The sequence below is a fragment of the Acanthaster planci genome, linkage group LG14, assembly GCF_054643075.1.
Source record: "Acanthaster planci isolate LZ-2023a linkage group LG14, COTS_SCS, whole genome shotgun sequence".
Taxonomy (NCBI): Eukaryota; Metazoa; Echinodermata; class Asteroidea; order Valvatida; family Acanthasteridae; genus Acanthaster; species Acanthaster planci.
The window spans coordinates 4,378,101-4,405,426 of record NC_141790.1 but is presented as its reverse complement, the minus strand read 5'-3'; the positions used below and the strand labels follow the sequence as shown (position 1 = coordinate 4,405,426).

The 27,326-nt window shown below is 40.8% G+C and overlaps 2 protein-coding genes across 2 annotated transcripts in view; both read left to right on the top strand.

Moving 5' to 3' along the window:
* The window catches only part of LOC110984420 (sucrase-isomaltase, intestinal-like), a 35,239-nt gene extending 27,840 nt beyond the window's left edge, over positions 1–7,399 (top strand). The window contains exons 37-45 of the mRNA XM_087145788.1: positions 553–669; positions 1,117–1,265; positions 1,607–1,688; positions 1,867–1,923; positions 2,154–2,284; positions 2,637–2,725; positions 4,417–4,478; positions 5,157–5,318; positions 6,168–7,399. Coding sequence (XP_087001914.1) covers positions 553–669; positions 1,117–1,265; positions 1,607–1,688; positions 1,867–1,923; positions 2,154–2,284; positions 2,637–2,725; positions 4,417–4,478; positions 5,157–5,318; positions 6,168–6,233 — 915 coding nt within the window. The 3' untranslated portion in view covers positions 6,234–7,399. The remainder of the gene's footprint in view (positions 1–552; positions 670–1,116; positions 1,266–1,606; positions 1,689–1,866; positions 1,924–2,153; positions 2,285–2,636; positions 2,726–4,416; positions 4,479–5,156; positions 5,319–6,167) is intronic.
* A 978-nt stretch (positions 7,400–8,377) lies between these two features.
* The window catches only part of LOC147796766 (sucrase-isomaltase, intestinal-like), a 29,701-nt gene continuing 10,752 nt past the window's right edge, over positions 8,378–27,326 (top strand). Inside the window, exons 1-20 of the mRNA XM_087145791.1 lie at positions 8,378–8,553; positions 9,322–9,595; positions 11,110–11,264; positions 11,686–11,854; positions 12,174–12,273; positions 13,078–13,190; positions 13,949–14,074; positions 14,404–14,541; positions 15,587–15,688; positions 15,843–15,962; positions 17,493–17,577; positions 18,040–18,175; positions 18,504–18,640; positions 19,364–19,398; positions 19,794–19,910; positions 20,701–20,849; positions 21,558–21,639; positions 21,784–21,840; positions 24,256–24,386; positions 24,688–24,776. Coding sequence (XP_087001917.1) covers positions 8,384–8,553; positions 9,322–9,595; positions 11,110–11,264; positions 11,686–11,854; positions 12,174–12,273; positions 13,078–13,190; positions 13,949–14,074; positions 14,404–14,541; positions 15,587–15,688; positions 15,843–15,962; positions 17,493–17,577; positions 18,040–18,175; positions 18,504–18,640; positions 19,364–19,398; positions 19,794–19,910; positions 20,701–20,849; positions 21,558–21,639; positions 21,784–21,840; positions 24,256–24,386; positions 24,688–24,776 — 2,485 coding nt within the window. The 5' untranslated portion in view covers positions 8,378–8,383. The remainder of the gene's footprint in view (positions 8,554–9,321; positions 9,596–11,109; positions 11,265–11,685; positions 11,855–12,173; positions 12,274–13,077; positions 13,191–13,948; positions 14,075–14,403; positions 14,542–15,586; positions 15,689–15,842; positions 15,963–17,492; positions 17,578–18,039; positions 18,176–18,503; positions 18,641–19,363; positions 19,399–19,793; positions 19,911–20,700; positions 20,850–21,557; positions 21,640–21,783; positions 21,841–24,255; positions 24,387–24,687; positions 24,777–27,326) is intronic.

Sequence of the window (27,326 nt, the reverse complement as noted above, 5' to 3'; positions counted from 1 at the left end):
ATACGGGTTGTTATCCCTTTTGAGGTGCTATTGAATACGTTTTGGTTGTTTGGAAGTCCAAAAATTCTTCACAATCTGCCTAACTTTTCTCACCACGAAAACGTGTGTGTTGGGGGATTCAATAGCCCCAGTCAAACATTGAAGGGGACATCCCCAACCCACACAACCCGCGCCAATACAATTTATTATATATTGCACATGCAGAGAAAGACTTTAAACGAAGTTAATCTGGACGGATATATATATCATAATTTTGAAAAATAAAATTATGAGAAAAATATGCCTCTGGACGTCATCTGGACATATTTGTTTGTTTCCATTGACAACTGCAAGAAATTTAGATTACCAGATTTAAAGTTTTGTTATTACTAACTTATCGAGGACGTATTCTGACATAAAGACATGAAATGTTCAAAAATGAAATCTCTTCTCTCAGAACTTGTTTACAAAGGCCACGATGCTTATGACCTAATTATTTCCAATGTAGTTATTTAATGTTGACCGAACTTTGGATCAAATAAATTCCACAATAGTGATGTTTTTTCTTCATAGATTGGTGCTGACATATGCGGATTCGCGTACAACACCACCCGTGAGCTATGCCTTCGATGGAGCCAAGTAGGCGCTTTCTACCCTTTCTCTCGAAACCACAATGCTGCATCTTTCAGAGTAAGTACCTGAAAATTCTTGGTGTGGGAAGCAAACTTGCATACCCATATGTCTTGTAAGGAAACAAAAATAATTCAATCCCAGTGAGAAAGGCCACTTGACCGAAATTTGCCAACATTATGACGAAATTGATATCTTCCTAAGGATTTGTGTGCTGAAAAAAGGTACAGCTTAAAGACGTATAGGCCACCTTGTATTGGTGCATGTATTTGACCGCACCCGACTAAAATCACTTTGCTTGGCTTTGTTGAGTCAAGGTTGTACCTATAACTGTAATGCTACCGGGGTGTGGTAACGGCTTGTAAGCCAACTGGCTTTGTATATAGACCATGTTGGTCAAGCTGATTTTGTATCTGTGTAAACAAGCGAACGTCCTGATACTGCTCAAAGATTTTTTAAAAGTTTAATAGGCTTTAACATGATGAGCATGATTTATTTTCTTTTCAGCCGCAGCATCCTACGTCATTTGACAGCGAGTTTACCAACAACGTCAAACTGGTACTGGGAATTCGCTACAAACTACTACCTTTCCTCTACACTCTATTTTATGAAGCTCATACAAAGGGAACAACAGTTGCAAGACCTGTGCTACACGAGTTAGTTTTTTTTTGAGAAATTAAACGTAGCAGTGCTCCAAAAGAGCTTCTTATGTCAAAAAGTGTCGCCAATTCGCGTGGCCAAAGTAATGACGTCTCTTTTTCACATGCAAAATTGCCAGATAACTTTGTTGCCATTAAACTTAATATGAACAAAACGTCAAACTGATAAGTCATCCATAGTTCCTCTAGTATTTCCAGAACCATCAGGACGTTTAATGGAGATGTCTGACGGGGTTTGTTTTTAGTTTTTCGGCTGCTTTAAGACCGTCAAGGATCTCTTGTGTTTGCTCATCTAGTTTGCCCGTTAACTGTATCCTATATCTTACATTGCTTGGCAGGTTTCCAGAGACTCTTGGTATGAATATTGACCGACAGTTTCTATGGGGGCCATCGTTTCTCATCTCACCTGTCTTAGATGAGGTAGGAGCTACTATAACACGTACTCTCAATTGTGTGCCTTGCCTAACTAGTCAAATTCTATCTACACCCTTGGGCTGATCCCCCCAAAGTTGGCCCCAGTCCGCCTCGATTCAGGTTGGAAGTGTCGATGAATCAGTGAGTTCTTACTATAATGGTGTGTTTCTGTGTATAACCGCAGGGTATGACAACAGTGGAGGCGTACATACCAAACGCTAGATGGTACAACTATAACGACGTGAGTATTTTGGTTTTGTTTTTTTGAATGTCCTTGGATGAGTGAGACACAGTGTTTCAAGCATGTATAGTGGGAATTTCTCGTGTTTTTTTAGTATCGCCGATGTATTTCAGTTTCCTGTACCGAAATTGAAATGAAGTTCTGTACAATAGTTTACAGCAGAATAAGATCATTTCGATACTTAGGCCCCCTACGTTTAATTTTGCCATACTTTTGGAACATATTCCCAGGGCAAGGAAGTTGATACGAATCTACGCGGTAAGACCACCACCTTACCGGCGGATCTGTACACCATCAACCTACACATCAGAGGTGGCTATGTTCTACCTGTCCAGGAACCAGCTAATAACACCGTATACAGGTTTGAAGTACTGAACATCGACCAGTGAATGGGCTACAGGCAGATAGACTGCTTTATTAAGACATGCTCAGACAAAATACAGATACAAATTTAGATATACAAATACAAATTTAGATATTGGCCAATCAACCAACAAACAGAACGACCCACAAATCGATTTATCACAATGCAATTATCGTTAGTCAGTCAAGCTGAACCGATAAAGCAAGCATCGTTGCGGCCTGTTACATATTCCTTACAAGGCAGTAACAATTTGCAAATTGCCCCCTTAGTTGAACAAAACGACAAAGTGACGGTTGTGTCCATGTTTATTTAATTTTTAAGGCTTTCAAGCTTTTTTTCTTCCTTGTAGTCGAAAGAAGCCAATGGGTCTGATAATAGCCCTGGATGATGACCTGAAGGCCCGTGGGAATCTGTTCTGGGATGATGGTGAATCCAGAGGTAATTAAAGCAACAAGAACGTGGCTTACTCGGATGATACCACTTAGAGAACATAAGATATACAAGAGCCAGGGCTGGGATAGCGCATAACGATACTTGAGCAACGGTGTTTTTAGTCCATCAAATCCACAAATATCACAATGCAAGTTAACAGAGAGCTGTAATTCATGTTCTACAAAATAGTGTCTAGATGGTGAAACTTCAGAAAGTTTCCTTCAATGCTGCACCTATTTCCTCGGTGTTGTTCTTTGGATATGTATCCCTATAAGCGAATGCCGGTAACGGGTGTGACTGGTGATTGATATATCGCTCATCAAGATCCTTGGTAGTTGACCACATGCTTCCGTCGATCACTTTAGAAGTTTCAAGAGATTCCAATGTTGCGCTCTTAATCTGGTTTACAGAAACAAAATCTTCAGGTCAGATTGATCCGTCAATGAATCTGCCTGTTTTTGAACATGTCCCAAATGTTTTCAGGCCCTCAGATGTGTTCCTTTTTTAGTATTATCGTTAATGTTCTCGAATAGTGGCATGTAAAAGTCCTTTTATTTCAATATCCTAAAAAAGTAAAAATTTTTCACAATTTTTTCTCGAAATGTTTTCATATTGGTCGCCACTATCCTTGATAGTTTTGCTCGAACGCTTTTCACAAACACTTTAAAAAGGATGGCGTCCTTCGTATTTCCGCACATTGTTTTTAAACTTTGGTTAGCTGTCCCAAAACCGCAAGGGAGGTTGTAACACAGGGAACCAGTCTATGGAGCCCCAATCAAGGGCGCCTGTCCATAAGCTTTCTTTGGTCCATATGCATATCTGATCGCTGCGTTTCCCCAATGCATGTACATTGGACAATCTCCACAACTTCGTAGCATCACATACCGACGATGACTGGACTGAAAACGTATTTGCATAAACGTGCCTTAATTTTTTAACCCAGGGCTGTCCAATGCAGTACCGGTATTCGACTTCGTCCCCGGTTTGACAAAATAATGGTCATTGCCGGAATATGCTTTGGTAGTGCGAATTAACCAATCACATTTTGTCTTCCTAGACCAAAAGGGTGTCGCGACTTGTCAAACATGCATGCACGCATGCGTGCCCGAGTGTGGTGCAACGTCTAAAGCGGCGTCTCCTCGTATAAATCTATGGTATACAATATCGTCATTCTGAATGATCTTAGTTCACGTTAAGTGCATTTCTGTATACGATCTCTGAAGACTGAAGTAAGTAGATAAATCAGGAGATTTGCGTCGGAAAATTTATTTCAGGGATTGTCAATGCACCCTCCACTATGAAATATTTCCAACCAAAATTACCAACTGAAAACCTTACCGCAAATAAAGGAGAAGTCTTTTTTCTCCCTTGCAGTGCGCAGGATTGAAATCTTTTGATGAATTTTAGCAGAGACGATGAGATGTCGATAGGGCTGCAAATGATGACCAGCGCTGTTTTATTTTAATACCTGTGCGTGATGTTTTGTGGCAAGAAGGAATCCTGGTCAGAGGCTTAGTTCTTGCAAATGTTGACCTCCTGTTAACGGTTTCAGAATGAACTCCTTGCAGATTTGAACTTTAAGTAGGTAACTTTTGTGGCAACCCCTTTTCCAGCTCGCAAGGTTCATACAAGTTTAATTTGACGTAACCTCATCAAGTCTTAATACAGGACGGTTTCTTTTTTCATTGACTTTACAGACTCCATCACCGAACAGAATTTCATCTTGTCTGAATTTAGTGTGAACACCGAAAACGGAAAGGTAACATTGCACATAAGGTGACCCCCAAGACGCAATCTAAAAGTAGCATTTATTTTCTCCAAACGTAATCGTCAGACTTTTGAAGGGGGTTATCATGAGTTGAGTTACAAAAAAAGATTATCTCTTCAATGCATCATTACATTTTTGGGAAGTTTTCCAAATTGGAAAATGTGACATCCTATAGTTCCACGTCGTACCGAGAACATAGCAGTTCTGACAATAATTTTGGGAGAAGAAAAATGTTATCTTTGAATTGCTTTTGGGTCCCCCTACACATTTCAAACTATTTTGAATTAGATTTCTTGGTCTTATTTGTTTACTTTCTTCTTGTCTTCAATTAATTTGCCTATAATGAGTTGGATTGTAACGCAATGTTTTAATTCATATTTTAACTTTCGGTTGAGCAAGGCACATTAATAGAATGGAAACACGGAAACCCTTCCCTCGAGCACAACTTCCAGCTTTATAGAAAAATCTGACTGACCCAATATCTTCGATTCACGCGTAAAATTCTCTCAGTTTAATGACTGGATTGGATATTGTTAAAATCTTGAAATCTGTTTCTTTCCTCACATGCACTCTACCACACATGTGAAAACAATGCATCATGGTGTGAATGAATGCGTCAGACTCTTCAAGGCCAAATTTTTAAATAGTTTTCGTGTGTGTTCTTTGAAGGGGACGCTAAATATTGTGAACAAAATCAGCAAGTACACCGATCCAGACTCGCTAGCGTTCGAGACAATCCAGATAATGGGGCTGACTACAGACCCTACAAGGGCCATCTACAACGAAACCACAATTCCTGCTGAAGACTTCAATTATCATTCGGACAATAAGGCAAGGACCAACTTTGGAACCCCCCCTCTAGGGACAATAGCTAGTGGCAAAGTGATTACATCATGTTTCGTTCTACTTCGTCGTCTTCCTCTCTTGCAGTCCATATTGCATTTTGCTACACAACAATTGCAGATGAAAAAAGGAGGCAAAGATGAATGCTCGGGCGGGGATCCGGGGAGTTGGAGGGGTAGGGGTAGGGGTCGAACGGCCCCCTCCATCAAGGGGGAAAATGATATTGATAACATAATGCACCAATTAACAATGATGTTTCATCTTTGTTTCCGCTTGTCCGCCACAAAATGAGACATTAAAAAACGTCTCCTGCCTGACCCCCTTCCAGAAAAATTCTTCTACTATCGTGGGAAAGCACCCATCGAGGTTGCCAGGCTTGTCACGAAATGATTTGGTACAAAAATAACATCTAGACACCAACTCTTGAACGCAACGCGCACAACGAAAAAAGGCAATTGGTTTTGAAGACTCACTTGAATGTTGTAATAACACAGTATGTTACAGTTTCTTGATTATGGCGTTTCAACCCCTACAAGTGTGGGGGATAAAAATATAAAAGAATAGTCATGTAAGCAACAATTTTTATAATATAATTATAATATTAATATTATTAATATAATTATATTATTAACAATATAATTAACAATTTTTACACCCGTATCTCTAGTTGCACGGCATTATTCCAAGTATGCAACAATAGGAACTTAAAACTGCAAAATGCGAAAATTTTCTCACAACCTTTCTTCGCGGACTGAGAAGAACGCGACCTTTGATTTACACAAGTGGTCCTTCGAAAGCACTTATAACTTTGCGTTCCTTTTTTCTTCACTTACAAAGGTGCTTACACTGACTCAACTGAAGCTACGAATATCGCAGAGTCACACGGTCATATGGGAACCATAGTCCGCCATGGTTGGAGAAAAGCTACCTCAAAGTTTCCTCAGCGTTTGCAACGAATCCTCGCTGGAATTTTAAGTGTTTGGGTAGAGGGACAATGGGCTTTATTCAGAATCCGAAACCAAGATGCAAATATTTTTAAAATTCGATAAATAAAAACAAACCACACACCAAGTGCGAATGCTAACTGATGATGTTTTTAAAGTTCGTGTATCTTAGTTTGAGCAACCTTGTGTTATTTGTGGCTGAACACAATAGATGACAACTATAATATGCGGCGGAACCAGGAGCGTGGCCTCCACCTTTCAAAAAGTTTACATTTTACCACCATCCCCTCTTTTTGCAAGCTATACGTGACTGAAACATCCTGTCTGTGGAATAACCTTTCTGTGGGCCAGTGGGGGGGGGTCCGACCCAAATCCCAAACTGCCCGGCTGTAAGAAGTCAAAGGATGAGGGGACAATACGTTACAATAGGGGCTTTCGTTCATGATGCAGATGCATTTTTCAGTCTGCGTCAAATTTCATTGTGACTGTTTGAAAATTCGAAAATAATCTGAATTCTGAATGTTTTCTTTCCATCAAACTAGGGGATGAAATGGTCTATCTTCCCTGGGGATAAAGTAGGGGATATATCCTTCCTATTTCCACTCCCCCGAAATTAACAGAACAACGTTTTGCTTGTTTTTGTAGTCATGTCTGTGTAATCACCGGTCCGCCGCCGTATACCTATGAGAACCTAATTCAGACTGAAAATGGAATGCATGGTCATAAACGTTTATGAAAAAGGTATTAAAATGGTCGCCAAGTGATGTAACAAACTTAACAAATACTGTATAAGAGCACATAGCTTTTAAAAGTCATCTTACTGTTAGAAAGGGAACTTTTAATGGGCTGTTGTAAGCGTGACAAGATAGAGTCCGCATATGCGTTAGATCAGCCTAGCTTCCCTGTGTACAGTGTGGTCCAAAATGATGTAAGCAAATATTATCCTAAAATTTTAACTAGTGGTCATAACTCATTTTGTTTTCACGATATCTCTTGGCTTATTTGATATTATTTGTTATGTGCGATCCATGAATATTCCGAGTCATAATCACCCACCCCACCCCCGCGTCATGTTATTGATATCAATTATCAGAATAACAATAAAGCTATTTACGTAAGATTAAATAGGGACCATATCATTGTGTCCAATTTTAGGAGGCCACCAACATCAAAAGGCCCTTTTATGGAGTGTGTTGAATACCTTTAGGAAAAAATTGACCAAGTTGTAAGGGCCTTCGTTGTTTCCCCACAATAGTTTTGTTCAGTGGCGTAAATTTGTGCTAGAAAATTAGGGAGGAGGATAGAGCTTGGTGCTTGTGTGTGGATGAGGGACTTGCCGGGCCGTGGAAATTCGAAAGAGGGGAGGCTGAAACCATATGGCACTACATGTTTATGGGGGCGATATTCTCGATGCAGTTGTACATCTGTTATATATCACATTCATGAAGCATCTTACATCGGAACAGCATAGGCTTATTTATAGCTGTTTTATTGCCTTCTCTTTCTGAGTGATATTGAATGTATCCGTTTTAGCTGTTGGAAACTGAAAACAATTTTTGACAGTCCGTTTAAATTTCTTTTGTCACCACAGAAAAGTGTCACCACGGAAAAGTGGGGGTGATTCAATAGCCCTTCTCCCGGACAAAAAGTGGGGGACATATACCCCCCTCCGGATTTATGCCAATGGATTTGTTCCCCATAATTGTAACACAACATGCCCTCAGCCACGACAAGAACATGAAGTGACCACTGTAGGTATTTGGTCTGTACGTTTCACAGTCTAAGGGCATACTAAACTTTGATCAGTATTTGTTTGAGGGGAATGTACTCTTCGCAAACAGCGGCTAATTTTAAAGTTCCAAAGGTTTCACAGACCTTATCGCGGGTATCGATATTAAGGACTGTCCACAAGCAATTTCATAATAAAGTTTAACTTAGATAGGAAGCTTTGTCGAAATGAATAAATTGCTGTGGGAAACCACTGCGTGGCGGACACAAATCAAATGTGTGTGTTAGTAAAAGCTTCTGGTTAGGCGGACCAGTTGTCTCTGTCTCTACACGTGCACCAGGAGACAGTCTGCACAACAAGGTTCAGTAACAGTCACCGTTATGGCGAACAAGGTCCTGATCGCTGGTGTCTCGGCAGTGTTGGTAGTCGTGGTCTTTTTAGCCATCTTTCTACCGGTGTATCTCACCCAAACTGGCACAGAGGAGGAACCAAAACCTACCCAACTCACCCCTGACCAGCAGTTCTATCAGGATGTCAAGGACGAGGAGAGGTTGGTGATTTGAAGCAAGATCAGAATATATATATTTTTTTTGCTTCTCAACATTACCCTTTTTCAAAAATGTTGAAAAGGCGTCGAGCATGCATGGTCTTTATGAGAAGACTGCATCATATATGTCTTGGTGGTAGATTTCGTTTGGCAGGAAATACGAACGTTAATTTAGACAGGATTAGTGCAGAGGGGTACATAGCACAGGAGCTATCGTTTTTAAAACAAATGAGCCAAATCAGGCACTGACTTAGGGCAACGCAGATCAGGGTCTACATATAGGTGGCTCTTGTCACAATCAGTAAAAGAAGTGCTGAGACAATGGCAGCTTGGATGCAACAAAGGTATACATAATTATTCTTTTTGAAGTATTTGAAAATATTAATTCTATAATTCATTGATAAATGTATGTGGCTTTTTATGCATTTTTCACATATAAAGTCAATGTTAGAAATACTCTTCCTTTAAACGATTTTAAATATTTTCACATCCTCCGACTTTGTTAAAAGTAGATCAACATTGAACCAAGAGGGGAAAATTGCAAATAAATGGATCAAAGGAATCAGCTTTACAGTGTTAAAAGTGGAGGTATCTATAAAAAGCAGGAATACTGTATTATTTCGTGTCTAGAAAGTTGAAAGAAATTCATATTTTTGTGTGTGAATTGTTCAGCAATATTTTACATACAACAAAAGGCAAAAATTGTCTTTTCTAGTTAACCAGATCAGACTAGTGTTTATTTCAGTACCTGAATTGTCGCAATTTTAAAAGATTCGACTGCTTCCCTGATCTGAACACTACTGCCACTAAAGAGCTCTGCGAGGCCCGTGGTTGTTTCTGGAAGCCAGCTACAAATGCCAAGGCTCCTGTTTGCTTCTATCCGCTGACCTACGGCTATCAGATGACTAGCCCACCTACGGAGACTAACCTAGGCTGGGAGGCTAGGCTTATCCGGCTAGAGGGCATACCTAGCCGTTATGGTACTGATATCGACAACCTGAAACTTGAAGTGGAGTTCCAGACGGACTATCGCCTGCGCCTTAAGGTAAGGACAGGCTTTCTTATAGGCCATGCCTTTTGCGGCAGACTAGATGAACCTCCCCCCTGCAGTGGTATCACTGTCTCTTCTTGAAGATCTGCGATGAATTTTCGTGGACTCAAATTTCTGCGACTTTACCCTCTTTTTCAATGTAAAAAACTTTTTTAATGTATGAAAACTGTTTAAATCATCTTCATAGCACATAGCACTCGACAACCTCTGGTGTAGTTTGTTTACAGTAGCCATTGGTAATACCAAATACAATGGAGATCGGTCTTTCACAACAGATGCCCGCCCTCTATAGAATAGGCTACAAACAGCAATTCGATGAACTGATTTTTTGAGATTTTCAAAACCATGTGAAAGATTAATCTTTTAAGCATTAATTATCACTCAATAGTTAATTTGAATTTCATTTGGTGTCGTTTCATTACTGTTTTTTGTCTGTATATTTAACAACCTGTGGATTTTCATTCTACAGCGCTTTGTGATGTCTGTGGCATGGAGATCTTTGTTAATAATTACTTTTAGTATTATTATCAAAAATATTCAAAATAGCATTAGCATGCTTTCCTTCACAGACGAGGACGCTGTTTCTTTGGTGTCATAAATAGACAGAGTAGCAACATGAGTGTGTAAACTGTTGGAACCATGGTGGATCATGCGTCAGTGGACATGGACGCTGCACACATAATGAGCAGCCGTTTTGATTCAAAAGTCTGAATTCTGTCTCAGTGTCATCAGTGGAGTACATGGTTTAGCGCATAGGTTTTTCTGTTCAAAATTGTGAACCTGGAATTTACTCACTGAAAACTGAGAAAGGGTCGCTTGCTAACAGATGTGTGCTCACACAATAATCAATCCCCAAATAAAAGAAAATTAAGGCTAAAATTAAGGCCAACAAAACCTTTTAAATCTTGTGCATAAACCGATAAAATACTGAGGTTTTTCTTCCTTGAATGACATCATGGTTTTGCCCATAAATATAGAAATACTCAGCATAAAATCTATACCCACTGAAAATGAAACAAACGTTGTACATGAAATAACTGAGAGACATATATGCATTTTGGAGATTAACATTTCAACATTCTATTGGTGCCCCATTTGAGGATGTTACAGAAGGAGGTCTTTATGCTCAGCTGAAGTTATCGGGCAAAGAATAACCAAAAGCTTAAACGTTGTTTAACAAACCACCCGACATTTAACAGGAGACACTAATCTGGTTAACTGGGTGTCCAAAATACTTAAAATATTTGTCATTGTCATTAAATTCAAGTTGTGTTTGTGGGTGTCTTTCTCCTTCATAATTCCTTTTTTTTCTCAGAAAAGAAAGTTTCATTTTCGGTTGGAAAAACCTTGCAAATCTGCTTGACCGCTATGATACACACCATCCCTGTTTTCAGAGAGTCTATCTTGATAGGCATTTTATCCTTCATGGTTGTATTTTTTGTTAGTTTGTAGTGTATGTGTTTTGTGTCCCAATATCTTTCATACTCCGTTTCCTTTTTTCTCTTTAGATAACAGACGCAGAGAAGGCCCGATACGAAGTTCCAAGCGAAGCAGTCAACATCGCCAAACCGACCAAGAAGCCGTCTAACCCCATGTATGAGGTCAGCTACAAGCAGCACCCGTTCAGTATCCAAGTGAAACGGACGAGCACAGGAGTGACAGTGTAAGGAAATCAAACTGATATTGTGTACATTTATAAAACGACTTTACTAAGCTTTTGACAGCATTGCATCAGTTCACAACGATCATTGCCGGCCAAGTCAGCTCCAACTGTGACTGCAACAAATTTAGGTGCGTAAATCCGATGTCCTAATCGCGCATGTGTAAATCAAATAAACTTCAAATAATTTTCATATTCAATTGTGCTATAACATGAATGTCAAAGGCTGCACAACATATCACGCAAACGTGGTTACATTTCCAAAAGTGTCCTTTTCATATCATACTAATCAGCACATTTGTGGGTCTTTACAAATAATTGTGTATTCTTTGAACTATTGTTTTGTTTACCTCTGATCTCTAGAGACCATGTTATGCGTCCGCCACCCAAATTAGTTTTGCTCCCTGAAAATCATCTTTTCTAGTTTTGATTCGTCAGTGGGTGGCTTTACATTCGAGGATCAGTTCCTTCAGATATCGACTAAGCTCCCATCTCAATATGTGTACGGCTTTGGTGAACACGCTCATAGGCGTTTCTTGCATGATATGAACTACAAGAGCTGGACAATGTTTACAAGGGATGTGTTGCCTATTGTGAGTATAGCATGCGGATATTGCTGCCTCGAGTGATAGAGAAAATAAAGCCTTTCTGGATGAGCCATGGAGCAATCTGTTTAACGCTTTGCGAAAATAGAGTGATTTGTGGCTCACCTGGGGACAAGGACGGATAGTCTTGTTTTTGAGGGCATGGCTTTTCACGGTTCCTTTTATGGTCCGGGGAAGGGTGCATGGAACCTGCCACGACAGTTTGCATAATACGCAGTTCTTTTTAGGATTTATAGTTTCATTTTTAAGCAACCTTCCCAGAAAATTGCATTGATTTCAGATTAATGTGCTTGTTTTTCTTCCAAAGGACGAATGGAATCTGTATGGTCATCATCCCTTCCATATGTGCGTCGAGGAACGTGGAAACAATGCTCACGGCATACTCTTTCTGAACAGCAATGCAATGGGTAAGAATCAAGATAAGACATATTTTCCATCTTCTCGCCCAGAGAAGATGTTAGACCGAAGAGCGAGCGTAATCAGTAAAAACAAAAAGAATGCTGCGTAGCATTTTAAAGGAAGAAAAATTATTAGAAAATTTGGAAAAGTGCTCACCGAGGCCAAGGTCTGCCGAATTTTGGCCTAGTTCTTCTTTGGGGTGGCGTTGGGTTGTGAGTGCGACATTGGAAAGCACAAAAAACGCATAGACCGAAGAGCGACCTTTTCAAAACTACAGGGGTTTTTCGTGATCTGTGCGGCGCCCGACTAACATCAAAACTGTGGACAAATTCACCTCTTGGTATAGGGAATTTACGCACAATTGAAGAATTCCAGCCATAGAGTTCTCTGATGCAATTTTTGGATTGTGAAAAAAAATCCTCTATTTTACTGTATGTGGCTGATAGGGATTCAAAACATTGTGGCTGCAGCATTTCAAAGGAAGAGATAGCAATTCCGAAAAGCCACATGTAAACAAATACAGGCAACGTAAGTGCGTTGCGCGTAATGCAACGAGCAAGCTATGATATCATCTCAGGAAAATAATTCAATGTTACATCAGTTTGTACACAAAAGAGTTTCTCCGGTTGTGGAAATTCTCTTGTTTGCTGATTTAATTTTGTTTATACGCATAGCAATAAGAAAGCATCAATCCCTCTGTCAGAAATGTTTTTAGTTAGTAAATTCTTGGTTCAATTTTTTTTCTAGTTCATTTTTAAAATATTTCAAATAAACTGTGAGGCATTTTGTTTGTTTGCTTGTTTATTTTTCAGAGATCATCCTTCAGCCAACCCCGGGTCTTACATATCGCACCGTCGGCGGTGTCCTCGATTTTTATATATTTTTTGGACCAACACCTGAGAATGTGGTCTCGCAGTATACAGAGGTACATTGCATTTTTATCAACTTGTGTACACTAAGTTTGTGGCAGAGTTAACGTCCCCTGTCCTTTTGCACCTCAGTATGATATAGGTAGCGACGAAAAAAACACTTGATATTTGAAGAGTTCCAGAGATAATGGGAACACGCTGCAGGAACACAAAGTACTCTCCTCTTGCACCTAAATTCTGTATCAAATGCAAATTTGTAAAAGGAAGAGCAAATTAACTTGTAGACCCTTTGAGTCCAGAGCTGGACCAAGAAAGCACACAATTTTCAAACCAATTGGGGCTCCTTTGATCAGAGCTGCACTTCACTGGTTCACAAACAACTATGAAATGCACGCGTTACGGTCGCGTTGCTACAAGCAATTTTGCTGATAAGGACGCGACCGTAACGCGGGTATTTCATAGTTGCTTGCATTTCATAGTTTGTGAACCAGTGAACTCTCCTGACAAACATGGCTCCTTTCAACCGATGAGGGGGTGCTTCTACTCCAGGCGGATACTGTTTGGTTGGAAAACTGTTTTCCACCGGGATGGTAAAGCTCACAAACATCATGTGCGAAAGTGCATTTAGGCCTTCCATTGAAACTGTATCGGGCGCACGCCTTTACAAATCATTGATCCATAAGTGTTGATAAAAACATCTTCAAAAATAAAACTAACATTGCTTGTCTAAGTCATTGTCGTAGCGGCTGACTTACTGTCGATGATCCGGGTCTGTGTGGAGCTGATCAGTGTTTTCTATTCACTGCTTTCGAAGGCAATCGGCCGGCCGGTAATGCCACCTTACTGGGCCTTGGGGTTCCAGCTCAGTCGATGGAACTATAACTCCCTGGACCGAGTAAAAGAAGTTGTTAAGGAGATGACTGATGCAGAGATGCCATTGGTAATTCCACTCATTTTCGTTTGATTGTTTGGAACTACAGCTCAATCCATTTCTGTGTTTCTAATAAACCAGTTCGGCATTTCAAATGCCTGAAGGAACAACATTTGTTTTCATGTTGGGATAAACGATGTACCTTCTGTATACAAATGAAAAGTACTCATAGCGATGTCTACAGTTCTGAAGTTAGTGCGAAAAATTCAAATCTTCAGACTGTTTTTTGTGCAACAATATTTTATGCAAACTAAATCCCCATTTTCTTTATGGTTGCTACTTTGCTTCATGAATTCGAAGTAATTATAATTTAATATACCTCAATCATTAATGTATAGGATGTGGTTTACGGCGACATCGATTACATGGACCGATTTATGGACTTCACTGTGAACGAAACAAGTTACGGAATGCAAAATCTTTCCAATTTTGTGGACTATCTCCATGACTACGGGATGCGGTATATCATCATTTTGGTGAGTCCGTTTAACTGAAATTAATTTCTTTAAAGTTTGATAACCTTGCAGTCATTTTCTTTGGCATGGTATCACTGCAATGGGTTGCGTTTCATCTACGCATTGTTTCTGGCATTCGACACCTTTTTATGCATAGCAAAATGAAACGAGAAAAGTTTGCATTTGCAGTTTGAATTTTTGTGAATTGTAGGAGTTTGGGAAAATGGGAATTTGTGACCGTGAAATGGAAATTTTTGCCGTTTCCTCCAGCAAGGCTTAGGCGTGTACTATGCATAAAAACATTTTCATACTTCTCATCTCATTTCATCTCATTCTCCTTAACTATTCTTGATGAATCCTGCTACTCTAATCGTCTACGCTTTTTACTTAGACATTAGCAAAATTATCCACTCAACATTACCCATGTAGGGGGAAGGGGGGTGATTGTAGGCAGCAATTTATTTGTCTTGGGTCTGTCTTTGGTCTCTTGGAACCATTTGTCATTTCTCAAAGTTTTCTTCCGGCGATAGCCTCCGTCTGGTTTCCTGACCAGAAGATTCGGACGTTGGTATTTGGAAGTTGTGGTTGACATTAGGAAAACAGTAAAGAGTGAAAGGGGGGGGCTCGGGTGTGCATGCATTAAGAGCGGGAACTCTAGGACATTGTTCATAAATGCTTGGTTATACGTTGCCACTGATCTTTCTTTAAACACCTCCACAATGGCGTAAACTTGTGCTAGCCAAAATTGCCAAAATCACAACATTACACATTGGGGGGCACTGTTCATGCTAGAGATGTTTATCTTATTTTTACTGCGTACTTACACGCCTTGACCTTCCATAAAGTTGAGGTTCTCAATTTCTTGCTGTTTTGATAGGGTTAATTGTTTCATTTTTGGCTGATGATAGAAAGTTCAGAAATAACAAAATCCCCAATTTATATTTAATACTACAAAAAATGGATGATCAAATAGCCCAACCCCGGGGCAAAACGCGAGGCATATTACATCCCATGTCCCCTGAATGTACGCCCTCGAATCTTAAAAATAATGCTTGCTTATGCACAGGACCATGCCATTGGCGTTGAAGACGGCTATGAGCCTTACGACAAAGGAATTGAGCAGGACGTCTTTGTCAAAACAAAAGACGACGAGATACTCCTTGGAATGGTAACATTTTATGAATTATGAGTTTATATAGCACTGTACAGAACTGTTGGTGGGGTTATTGCATGCATCTGGTTCGTAAGCTACAACAGTGAGCATGCTTTACATGCATATACATTTAATATCTGGTATTAATCACCATTAATTCCTTACCCAGATGTGGCCCAGAGTTAACGCCAGTGTGTTTCCGGACTTCACCAAGTCTGACACAGCCGCTTGGTGGACTGCACTTTGCGATGACTTCCACGACAAGATTGCTTATGATGCCCTGTGGATTGTAAGTTAGCAAAACGAATCTCGGGATATAAATTTCCGTCAGGTCATATGCCATCAACATTCAGTCTGAATGAAATTACTCCTTCCAATTCAATTCAATTCATTACCGGTATTTGTATAATGTAAGTTTAGTTCGTGCTTGGATATTAGGGCATAAATGTTTCACATTCGTGCAGTGACAAGAATAATGTTAAGACGTGACAAATGATGTGACAGATGAAATGTTCGATTCCACGAGGCAAAGAAATTATTATTACCTTTGTGCAAATGTGAAACATTCATTATTTGCTTTATACATAAACTGCATAAATCCTCTCCTGTTATAGGAGAACAAGTCAACGGCCCTGATGAAGCGCTACCCACTGACAGGGGCGTAGCCGGGAGGGGGGGCACGTGCCCCCAACAAATTTCCGGTGTCCTCCAGGTGCCCCTCCCCAATAAAAAAAACGGATGAATGGATATTGAACAAGGCTGTTAAAAGCATGCCCCCAAAAAACACACCACCGAAAGCTGGTGCCCCCCATACGATGCTGTTACCGCCTGTGTGCCCCCCCCCCACTAGCAAAAATCCTAGCTACGCCACTACCCACTGGTAGTTTCGTGTTATGTCAGACTGATTCCCGTCCCTACATTATTTTCCTCTTTCTTGTTGCGAACGAGATATACGAAATGGGGGCAGGAACCAGTCAAGTACCGTATAGAGCGAATAATTCAATGACACGTGATCAACGATCCACAAATCAGATGACTGGGATTGTGCAGGTATAGGCCTATTATGTAAAACACTCTATTTACATCGCAGAGTGGATTAGAACGGAAAGCACCGTTAGAGAACAACCAAAATGGCCTCGTCACTTGGCACTGAGGGCGACTCGCCTGTTTAACCATTAAAAAGTGCGCGCGCTAATCATGAAACGCCAAGTGCACCGTGATTGTTATTGTTCTCGATCAATGCCTTCCGATTACAACGTTCTATTTTGCATCGCGGTGGCACGTGATCAATGAACCACTAATAAGATGAGACGGATTTATTCAGCCGTTTCATAAAAACTTTATAGCTTACGTTGAGCTCTCACCCCCTCTATCACACTTTGCTTGACAGTAGGCCTGTACAGACTTGTTTGAGAAATCCCGTGTGCCAATGCAGTGAAATTTTATCAACAATCCTCTCTGTCTTGTTAAGCACTCCTTTGTGCGTTTTCGGTTGAAGGGTAAACGAGAAACATCCGCAGGTCATAGTGTGGCATGCGTCTTCAAATCATTGGATAATATCAAACTGTTGATAAGATTTCGCATCCGAATGTCGCTGTGATATTTCTCATGTGTGGTTTAAACACAGCTGTTTTTTCTTTCACTAAATCGCGTGAACTTTTTCTGGCTGACTTGTCACAACCTTTCATTGCAACATATTTGAATGAACGTTTGTGGTAGCTCTAAAAATGAATAAGCCAGATGCACTAAATCGTGAGATTTATGGGAAACCCCCACAAACCTAGCTGAATCTTGTTTGATTATTTTTCTTTTTTTAAAGGACATGAATGAGCCTTCTAATATGGTCAACGGCTCTAAAACTGGCTGTGAGGAAAATAAACTTAATAGTCCGCCGTATGTGCCAGGTATATATGAGTATCAAGTCTAGGTCTCCAAGTTTAAGCTGTTTTAACTATTGCTTGTTTTCAAACCCTGTTCCGCAACTCAGAGTTGTGCGGTACTTCTTTTTGACATGAATTGGTTGGAACGCAACGCACATCTTAATTCACAACACATCACGTTAGGGCTTCATAAGTCTAGCTCGCGTTCGACAGTAGGTCATAACCTTTGACATGCAGCAGTTGCGATGCATGTAAGGTTTTTGACGGAGACAAACCTTAGATTTCAAATGTTTCATTTGCCGTCCATAAAAAGAATTACCGCTTAGCGGAAGCTAATTTGAATTGATCACAATTTGAAGATTCATTTCATTACCGAGATATGAGGGGCCCCATTTAGGTTGGTTTACAAAATGTCTGAAGATTAAGATGAATGCTAACATTGGCACACTAAATAACTTATTCATAGTTCATTCCTTCCTTTTTCAGACATTCATGGACGAACTTCAGATAACCGTCTGGGCCTTATCACTGAAACACTCTGCATGGATTCAGAACAAAGTTGGGGTCAGCATTACAACGTGCACAGCCTGTATGGTCATAGCATGTCACAGGCAACGTTCCAGTACGTCAGACGTAATTTTGCTGAAAAGTAGTGACACAAACATTACAAGAAATCTTCTGAGCTGGGGAGTGTTTCATAAGACGAAGATAGGCTGACCGTTCCAGCCCTTTTATATGGTGGGAATGGGTTCTAAGACAAGGACGGGTTCCGTTTCCTTTGGTACGGCACGGCGTTTCTTCAAGTTCTTAAGTGTTGAAGAGGAAATTAGATTGTTTTTGGCACGCGCAGTGCCTTAATTGTTCTCAACTCATTGTAAACCTGTGTTGAATGACAATCTTTGATAAATTTCCAAATGAAATGATCGTTTTGAACACTTATCGACTTCTAGAGCTCTACAGACCGTTTTCCCAAACAAGCGTAGTATGGTTCTTTCTCGATCGACGTACGTGAGTAGTGGGGCGTATACCGGTCACTGGCTGGGGGACAACCAAAGCTTGTGGCGGCAGTTGCCTTGGAGTATTCCCGGTGAGCGTTATTCGTAATCAGTCCGAAGTATTGCCTCATTGGTTGGTAATTTGAACCTCTATCGTTCGTGGGACAGTTTAACAGCAACAATGGGGTGCGTGGTCGCTTTGGCCAATCTCTACTTGACAACTAAGGATCTCGAAAGGATCTGGGTTTTTTTTTACAAGAATGGGAGTGGGGTGCTCCGAATGAGGGCTTTTGTAGCATGCTAAAAAAACACTTTTCAGAGTGAAGTTAAATATTTCTAGAGAGAGACGTTGCCCAAAGAGAGCGAGTCTGCGCAAAGGTGACAAAGGTGATAAAAAAGGTCCTACTCCTTCCCACCAGTTGCGTTGGTAGTATTCGGCGCACAGTTTGTATGTGTAATGATTTAAAAGACCAGGTGTTGGCCTACTCTCTTCTCTTTTTGTCTCAACGTATTCGTATTACAGTATTGTTTTGGTACTTCAAAATCTTGGTTAGAGATGGATGTCATGGACTTTTTAACACAACCTGAAAAGTTTAAATTTTACCTTTTTGTATATGAGAACGATTTTGCAGAAGCGGCAGAGACATCACTTAGACGTGACTTTTGGACCCAGTTTGTCAATGTAACACTTCACTCGAAGCGTGTTTTACAAAGTTTTGGGTGGCTCATTACAATATGGAAAATCGAATGATTGGCAAGCATGTTGGCGTTTAAGCTAAATGGTGTTATATTCCTTTATTTTCTTTTGTTTGCAGGTATGCTAGAGTTCAGTCTCTTCGGTTTTGGCTACGTAAGTGCAAATTTAAAGAATCTGATCAGAGATTACAAATCTACCGGCAAGGCAGTGGATGTTTATCACATGCTTAAGCACCACACAAACTACAATACAATGTATAAAGCCAGTTTGGGCTTGTTGCGTCACTAAACATGTAGAATAACTTTCAACGGGGATGTCCACGGTGCACACATCAGTGTGGTACCAAAAGGCTACGAACTATGGCTTACACGTGTACATTTCCAGATTCCGAATAGGCAGTGGAAGGACAAAGTTAGTTTATCTTTTGCAATTAATCTAATATGACAATCTAAAAATAACACATAAACACTTTTCTCTAAAATTAATATCCTTTCTTGCGTCGACAAGGACAATTTTGTTGTCTCTAAAATGAACACTTGTTTCGACAGACTGGCGCTGATATATGTGGTTTTCTGTTCAACACCACCCGTGAGCTGTGCCTCCGATGGAGCCAAGTCGGTGCCTTTTATCCTTTCTCTCGTAACCACAATGCAAAGGACTACAGGGTAAGTTTATCAATAAGGACATGCCTCGTTGTTTGGTGTTCTATTTTAGATTTATTCAGCCACGAGGAGTCACAAATAAACTGACAAGACTGTTGTCCATGATGGACTTGCATGACGACCACAGGGCTGTGGCAGAATTGGCACATGCAGACTCGCATCGAGCTTATTAAACCAGGTGTTCGACATATCACTGGCTCTTCATTCATTTCTTATATTGAAATTCGCTCATAAAATGCTGTCTCCTTGTTCAGGTGCCATCTGTTGATCCACTCATATTCCCAAAGAAAAATAATCACACAGTATCTTTTAACTTAGTCAAAATGCAGCTATGAATTGTCTCGCTGTTGCCTTTCACTTCTAAATGTCCCGCTCTTTCACGACTCTATTATTTAATCATGGATAATCTTTGTTCATTTAATGGTAGACGGCAAACATAACGCGCAATATTGTTTGAAAAAAGACTGGTATGTTTACTGTCGAGCATCTCAAAGTCTGTCCCCATTCCCTTCCATTTTTTTAGGTTCCTCCAGACTGATTTTCGATAAAGATTTATCTATGCGATAAACATTTATCTATAATGCTTGCAATCATGCATGCACACTTGGAAATGGTGCATTAGGCATGTTAGGCGGTCTTAGCCAGCGGCTTCCACAGATGTATGGGTGTTTAAGCCAAATGTAGCAAAGACTTACAGAAGAAGCCTAGCAGCCCTGTACTTTCAACCCTCAGTTTTTCTCATTTACACCAATCCAGCGATTTCCATCAAACATGAAACATGTTCTCTCTCCAGCCGCAACAGCCCACATCGTTCGACGAGGAATTCACGGCTAACGTAAAAATGGTGCTGGGGATACGTTACAAGTTGCTTCCATTCCTCTACACGCTGTTCTACGAGGCGAACACGAATGGGGCCACGGTAGCAAGACCTGTATTGCACGAGTATGTGAGATCTTACCCTAAGTGGGTATTTTCTGGCAATGGCTGCGGTTTCTTTTGGTGGATAGTTGTAGCTGTAGACACCAGTTAGTTCATTGGAACTGTGGCGGACACGTTAATAGCAGGGAGCTCTTTGAAGTGGGCAAGTTTTGAACTAACACGAAAGATTTTACCCTAACCAAATAGCGCCCTCGTGTTGTGTCTGCATACTTCATATGAGCGGATGCCTATTTCGTATGAGGCCTTACTATCATTTTTCCGTCACCTTCAGTTACAATGCATTATATCACACGACGGTATGCCATGCCAAACCATAGACCTCAGCAGCCCTTGCATTTGGGTGGTTAAGCTCTTCCACTGAAGACCAGGAAGTTGTGGGCTCTTGTCTTATCTAAAGCTTGCTTATTTTCTCCCGCATATACTTAATAGATTACGTCGAAAAAGTGTAAAATTCTATATGTGAATTAAAATATCACTGATTCCCTTTCAGCCATTTGGAGGAGGCGGCGCCCTTCAGTGGTACTTGCCATTCTAAAAGTTATTCCCGCCCGCAACAAAATTTCTCGGGCAAATGTAGATGTACGCCGACATTTTGACCACTTAATTCCACTGTTGTTGTTTGTGTTCTCCAAACTCTATAGGTTATCGTTCCTTCACGCTTGTATACACCTGAAGTATGTTATAAATTTATTTACATTTTTTGGCAACAAGGTTTCCAGAAACTCGTGGAATGAACATTGACCGGCAGTTCCTGTGGGGCCCGTCGTTCCTCATTACACCAGTACTAGATGAGGTGGGTAGTGTCCTGATTTATGTAGGCCTAATAAGGATTTATGTATGGTCTCCTTCCAGCGTTGAAATATCCTGATAGAAACTACAACGAATTTCATGTCTTCTTATCCACACAAATTTCTCTGTGTTCGATATGTTGTTTCAGGGTATGACAACCGTTGAGGCGTACATCCCAAATGCCAGATGGTTTAACTATTATGACGTAAGTTATTGCAATTTGTATTGTATTTACACAGGTCAAAGGGTCAAAGAAAAAGAACAAAAAGGCGACTTTGTGACGTCGCTAGGATTAGGAATTCGAGAAGCAGCATGGGTCATGGTGTTACATTACATTATAGGTCTACATCATGGTCTGCGTTGACTTTCGCGCAGATTTAAAAATAAGTATGATGTCAGTGACCTATTTTTTAATATTTGTCCTACTTGATATGTAGTCAACGTATTCACAAAGTAACAGGCATTTGGAAGAAAAAACGTTTTTGTAAAATTACGATGGAAATTTCCCCCTTTTTAAAAACTGCAAAATACTTCTACATGTACTTTGCAATAACTCTGTGCGGTGAGGACTCCTTCCCATGATTCTTTGAAAGATAAACTTTGTGTGAACCTAGCAATCAGGATGAACATTGCAGTTAATTAGCCGAAATTAATTATTAAAGATGCCCACCCCTTCTTGAAAACGAAAATTCATGTGTTTGTACACTTAAAACCGGTTCGTACTTCGCCAGAAAGCCAACACAAACGAGGGCTAGTGACGTCGGATCGAATATTCGCGCTGCAAATTCGCAAAACAGGAAAAATCGAACACATTTCATCTCAGCAAAGTTTCACTGAAAAGTTTTCGTGACGTCTTGGTTGAACTTTTCATATCTTTATAAATTTTTGTACCTTTCTAGGCAAAATGTTTTGTATCTTTTTTTTCCTTCGTGATAACGCAAAATGCAGTTTTTGAGTGGTCTGCTCCTGGCATCATTAAGGGACTTTTACATTAATGGTGTTCTGCTCATGGAAGCTCGTCAAAATGGTTAAGTATAAAAAGCCTGGTAGATTAGTGAAAAAAGGAAATGGGAAAATGCCATTTTGACACGCCCATTCCTGGGGGAAAATGGTGACGATGTGTTTGAAAAGTAATGAAAGGTGATTTTTTTTTTTGGTCTATTTGAATTCCCTTCCTGCTCCAAGCGTGTAAAAAGCCCCCAAAGGTGGCCCACCCCTCAGAATGACCACAACAGTTCACATGAAAACAAAATCTGATTTTTGGCCGTTATGAGTTTGTTTCTGGATCCACACAGTCTCTGCAGAAAGAATTGGTCGTACACGCACGCAAACCATGGCAAACAAGTGTAAACCGCCAGCCCATACATATCGCTCGTATGATCAAGGCGCCTTTCCATATGCCCGTCAAAACTTAGGCAAAGCGTTGCGCATCCGTCAAAATTGCTCCTGGGGCGATTTTGAAAGCGCGGCGAACGCAGCGCACACGCGTGTTATGTTAATGGGTCGGTTTTTTTTGTCCGTAAAAGTAAAACGCCTGTCTGCATCATGTACGCAGCATACCCCAAAAACATACATAGGCCTAATATGGGCGTTTCACAAAAGTGCGCCTCCAAGAATTTGCAACGCAATGGCCAATCACACTGCACGCAATCTGTCGACCCAGTGCACGTTTGAAAAGGGTCGACAGATTTCGCACATTGTGATCGGCTAATGCGTTGCAAATTCTTGGAGGCGCCGGAAAGGCGCCTCATTCACGGCAAATCGTGCGCACGTCGAAGCATCCAACTGCCACGAACACACACGTGTGTGTCATGCACCAGTCATCCATGGCCTGTCGAGTCCAAAATACTTGGGTTACCGGCGGACCGGTCTTAAAACAGACATGTACACCCATTCAGGTAATGCCGTGGATATTCACAACATAACGCAATAAGACATTTGCGAGCTAAACTTGCGGAATAAAATCTGGTACACTGAGTTATCTGATTGTACAAAAACATAACAACTTGAATTCCCCGGACTAAATACACTGTTGGTATACCTCGTGATTCTGGGCAAGCTTTTGCTTAGCGACCACCATCTCTGGAATGGACCGGTTCCTTTGTGCCCTTCTTTTCCATTGAGAACAGTGTATTGTTGCAAGGCGTCTCTTATGTAACTTAGGAAAAGTTTGCCCCGAATCACGAGGTATAGCAACAGTGGCTTTAGTATGGAGAATGCCAGTTGTTATGTTCACGTCAATTTAAGGAACTCAGTGTACCAGATGTTATTCAAATTTAACTCGCAAAAGGCTTATTGCGTCATGGGGTAAATATCGACGGCATTACCTGAATGGGTGTACATGTCTGTTTTAAGACCGGTCCGCCGGGAACCCAATTATTTTGGAAAAGTAAAACAGGCACTGATATGAAGTGTTTGCGTTTTTTCATCAGTGGGCCGACCGTATGAACAACAAAAACAAGTCCAATACCTTGATCAAAGCTTCAGAATTGTAGGTCTTTGACTGACAGATGCGAATGTCTGCATAAGTGTGAACAGCACCTGACGGTGAACAGTATACGAATATCAAGTATCGTGTCATTGTTTACCGTTGTCTTTTGTATACCTTAATTGTTACAAGGGACGGGAAGTTGATTCCAATTTGCGTGGCAAGACCACCACCCTGCCAGCGGATCTGTACACCATCAACCTACACATCAGAGGTGGCTATGTGCTACCCTTCCAGGAACCAGCTAATAACACAGTCAACAGGTCAGTGCTTTTGCCAACAAATGAGTGTACCAGAGCCTCAAGTTAGGATAAGGCCAACTCGAATGAAAAGTCTGAGGGAAACAAATGATCGATTGATGGCTTTTCGACAGATTGACCAACCTACCGGCTGATTCGTCAAAAAACTCAGTTTGCAACTGTGGTTGGACAATGGCGGCCCAAATCGCCCAGATTATATAGAAACGTGGTAACTTCATGGGATTATATATAAAGTTGAAACAAATCTTATTGACTGCTGGATTTTGTATTTATTGTTCTGAAAATCATATGACCTTTTTTCCAGTCGGAAGAAGCCAATGGGTCTGATGATAGCCCTAGATGATGACCTGAAGGCCCGTGGGAATCTGTTCTGGGATGATGGTGAATCCAGAGGTATTCCATTTCATTTATTACATTTGAACAAAGGCTTCGACCCTCTACGTAATGTTTTTGATTTCAAAAGACCTGTCTTTTTTGAAAGATGCTCTTTTGAGTCGGATCTTACTTTTATTTGAGACTTTTTGTGTCTCTGGCTCTGGACGATTTCCAAAGGCAAATAAAGTCCAAAATTTCAAGCCGGGAATATGGGCAGAAAATATGTACGATGGAAAGTACGACGTGACAAGCTACAACACGACGTGACAAACGACGCGAGGCCAGCACGTGTATAAAGTAATGACAAGGAAGCTACCGCTCGATCGAGCTAAAAAATTTTAGTTATGATTGGAAAATTGTCTTTAACAATTAAAAAAAAGGAAAGAGCGCGGATGTTAATCTCTCTTTTACTTAGTATGAAAATGATGCATGGAAAAGATAAAACCTTGTTATCGGGCGTTTGAGCATTTAATAATAAGAAATCTGTCCAAAAAACACTTGCCGTGAATGGCAGTCTTTGTCACAATACATAACCTGAAATTAATTTTCTTTTTATTATCGCCGATGGATATGATATTGGTCATTATGAATGCAACAGCTTTATTTTCTGTGGAAAATTTCTAATTATTAGGTTTGGAAAACTGTTCTAATTCCTAAAAAAAATATTTCCATTCACATCTATTGGAAGGCGCTCCCACGACTGGGAGAAGAAGGGTGTCCTATCCGACACACCGATTTTAATTCGCAAAGCGGAATGTTTTTAAAGATTGGTAATATTCCGCTGCTATAAATCAAGGCGAAAATGTTGGAGTGGAGTCTGTCATAGGTCAACATTTGCATCAATTTCCTGATGGAATTAAGTTTAGTCTGTAGCAAATCATTTCGTTTGTATGCCCTTTTCCCCCGTGTCTTGTAGGCTTTTATGAATAATCTTTTTTTCTTATTTGGAATCGGCACAATGATCGCTGTACGGTTACTTTCTTAATAGGTTGTTCTTTAATTTAAGCTTCTTAAGCCGTGCCTGCACATTAGCAGCGGCACTTGTAATTTCCAGGCTTCATTGAAGACCACTAAATCCATTCATAAGGGTAGTGACCTGTGTGCTCGTATTTACTACGATGGAATTCGGCGTCTGGTCGCCTGATAATTTTTGCAGTCGACAATGTAAACTTCAATTGAAGTGGCTTGACCTACAAGGACGGCAGAGCGTCAACGACCATAGTCAAGGATTGACAAAAGTGAAAGGCATTTGGTCGATTCTCCCAGAAAGCACCATGCTTAACACTCAGGACCCATAGAGATGGAGATCTTGAGCGTGGTTGAAAGCGTCCAGTTGCCCTACACGGAGATGTTCAGAGGTGGTTGCAGCCTTGACTATGCAAGAATCAAGCTCAGCATCCAAGGAATTGGTGCTGTTGACCTACGGCCAATTAAAAAGGTAAGAGAACTTGCTGACCGTAGTAGGAGCTGTGCCATTGATACAAGCGAGTAGTGGCGAGCCGAGTTTCAAAGATCGTGAAGCTCAGCTGCAGAGTGAGCAGCAACGGCAGCACCACCAAGAGCTCCCGGATAGGACTTGCCTGACCTTGCGTGACCTAATTCGTCTTAGCTTTGAGGCAGGACAGCTTGAAGCGTTTTCAAGAGCCAGAAGTGTAAAGCAGGGCGCTGGATGGATGAAGGAAAGCGTAACTGAGCAGGGCCGAGAAGAATATGCCGAACAGGCTCACAGCAAGCAAGTTGCTTAGCTAGGATTTTACTGGTGGGGGGGGGGGGCTCAGCGGGGTACCAGCATCTTATGAGGGCACCAGCTTTCAGTGGTGTGTTTATTGGGGGCAGGTTTTGTTAGCCTTGTTAGTATCCATTCATCCATTTTTCTTGGGGGGGCCACTTTGGGAATTTGTGTGTGTGGGGGGGGGGGGACGGGCACATGTCCCCCAGGCCTCCCGTAGCTTCGCCACCCTGGAGCAAGCACACAATCCTTGACGATACAACATATCGTCGGTAGTCCTGACTAACCCAGCACTTATAAAAAAAAAACTCAATCACATGAAGAGGTTAGGACTCCTTCTTGCGCCAGACTACCCACGTCTCCTCAAGGCAGTGAAGCATGGAGTTGAGCTTGTACCAGTGTAAAGAATGTATTCATGGGACGGATTGATCAAAGACTAGCATCAAGCTACAGGCGAAAACATTTTTTCATAAAAAAGACGCTGGAGCGAACTCTAGGAAGTATTGTCTTGAAGTGTATAATCCACTTGGTTTTCAAGCAGCATGTTTTTCATTGATCTGGGATAAATAAAATATTGAGTAAACTACAAAAACTATTAAAATGGGTTTAGAATATTTCCCATTGTTACTTTCAGTCTAAACAACAATCCAGACAACGTTTCACAAGAAAGAGAACGGGAAATCAAAACTTACAAGCCAAAATTGCTGATTCGGCATAACTCTGCGCTTTGTAGAGAAATTTCAAGCCATTGTAATGGTAACCGAGCAGTCTAAGACGTTTACTGCAGTTATACGTGGATGTTGCTATTAATAATTTTGGCAGTTGTGGTAAAACCTGTT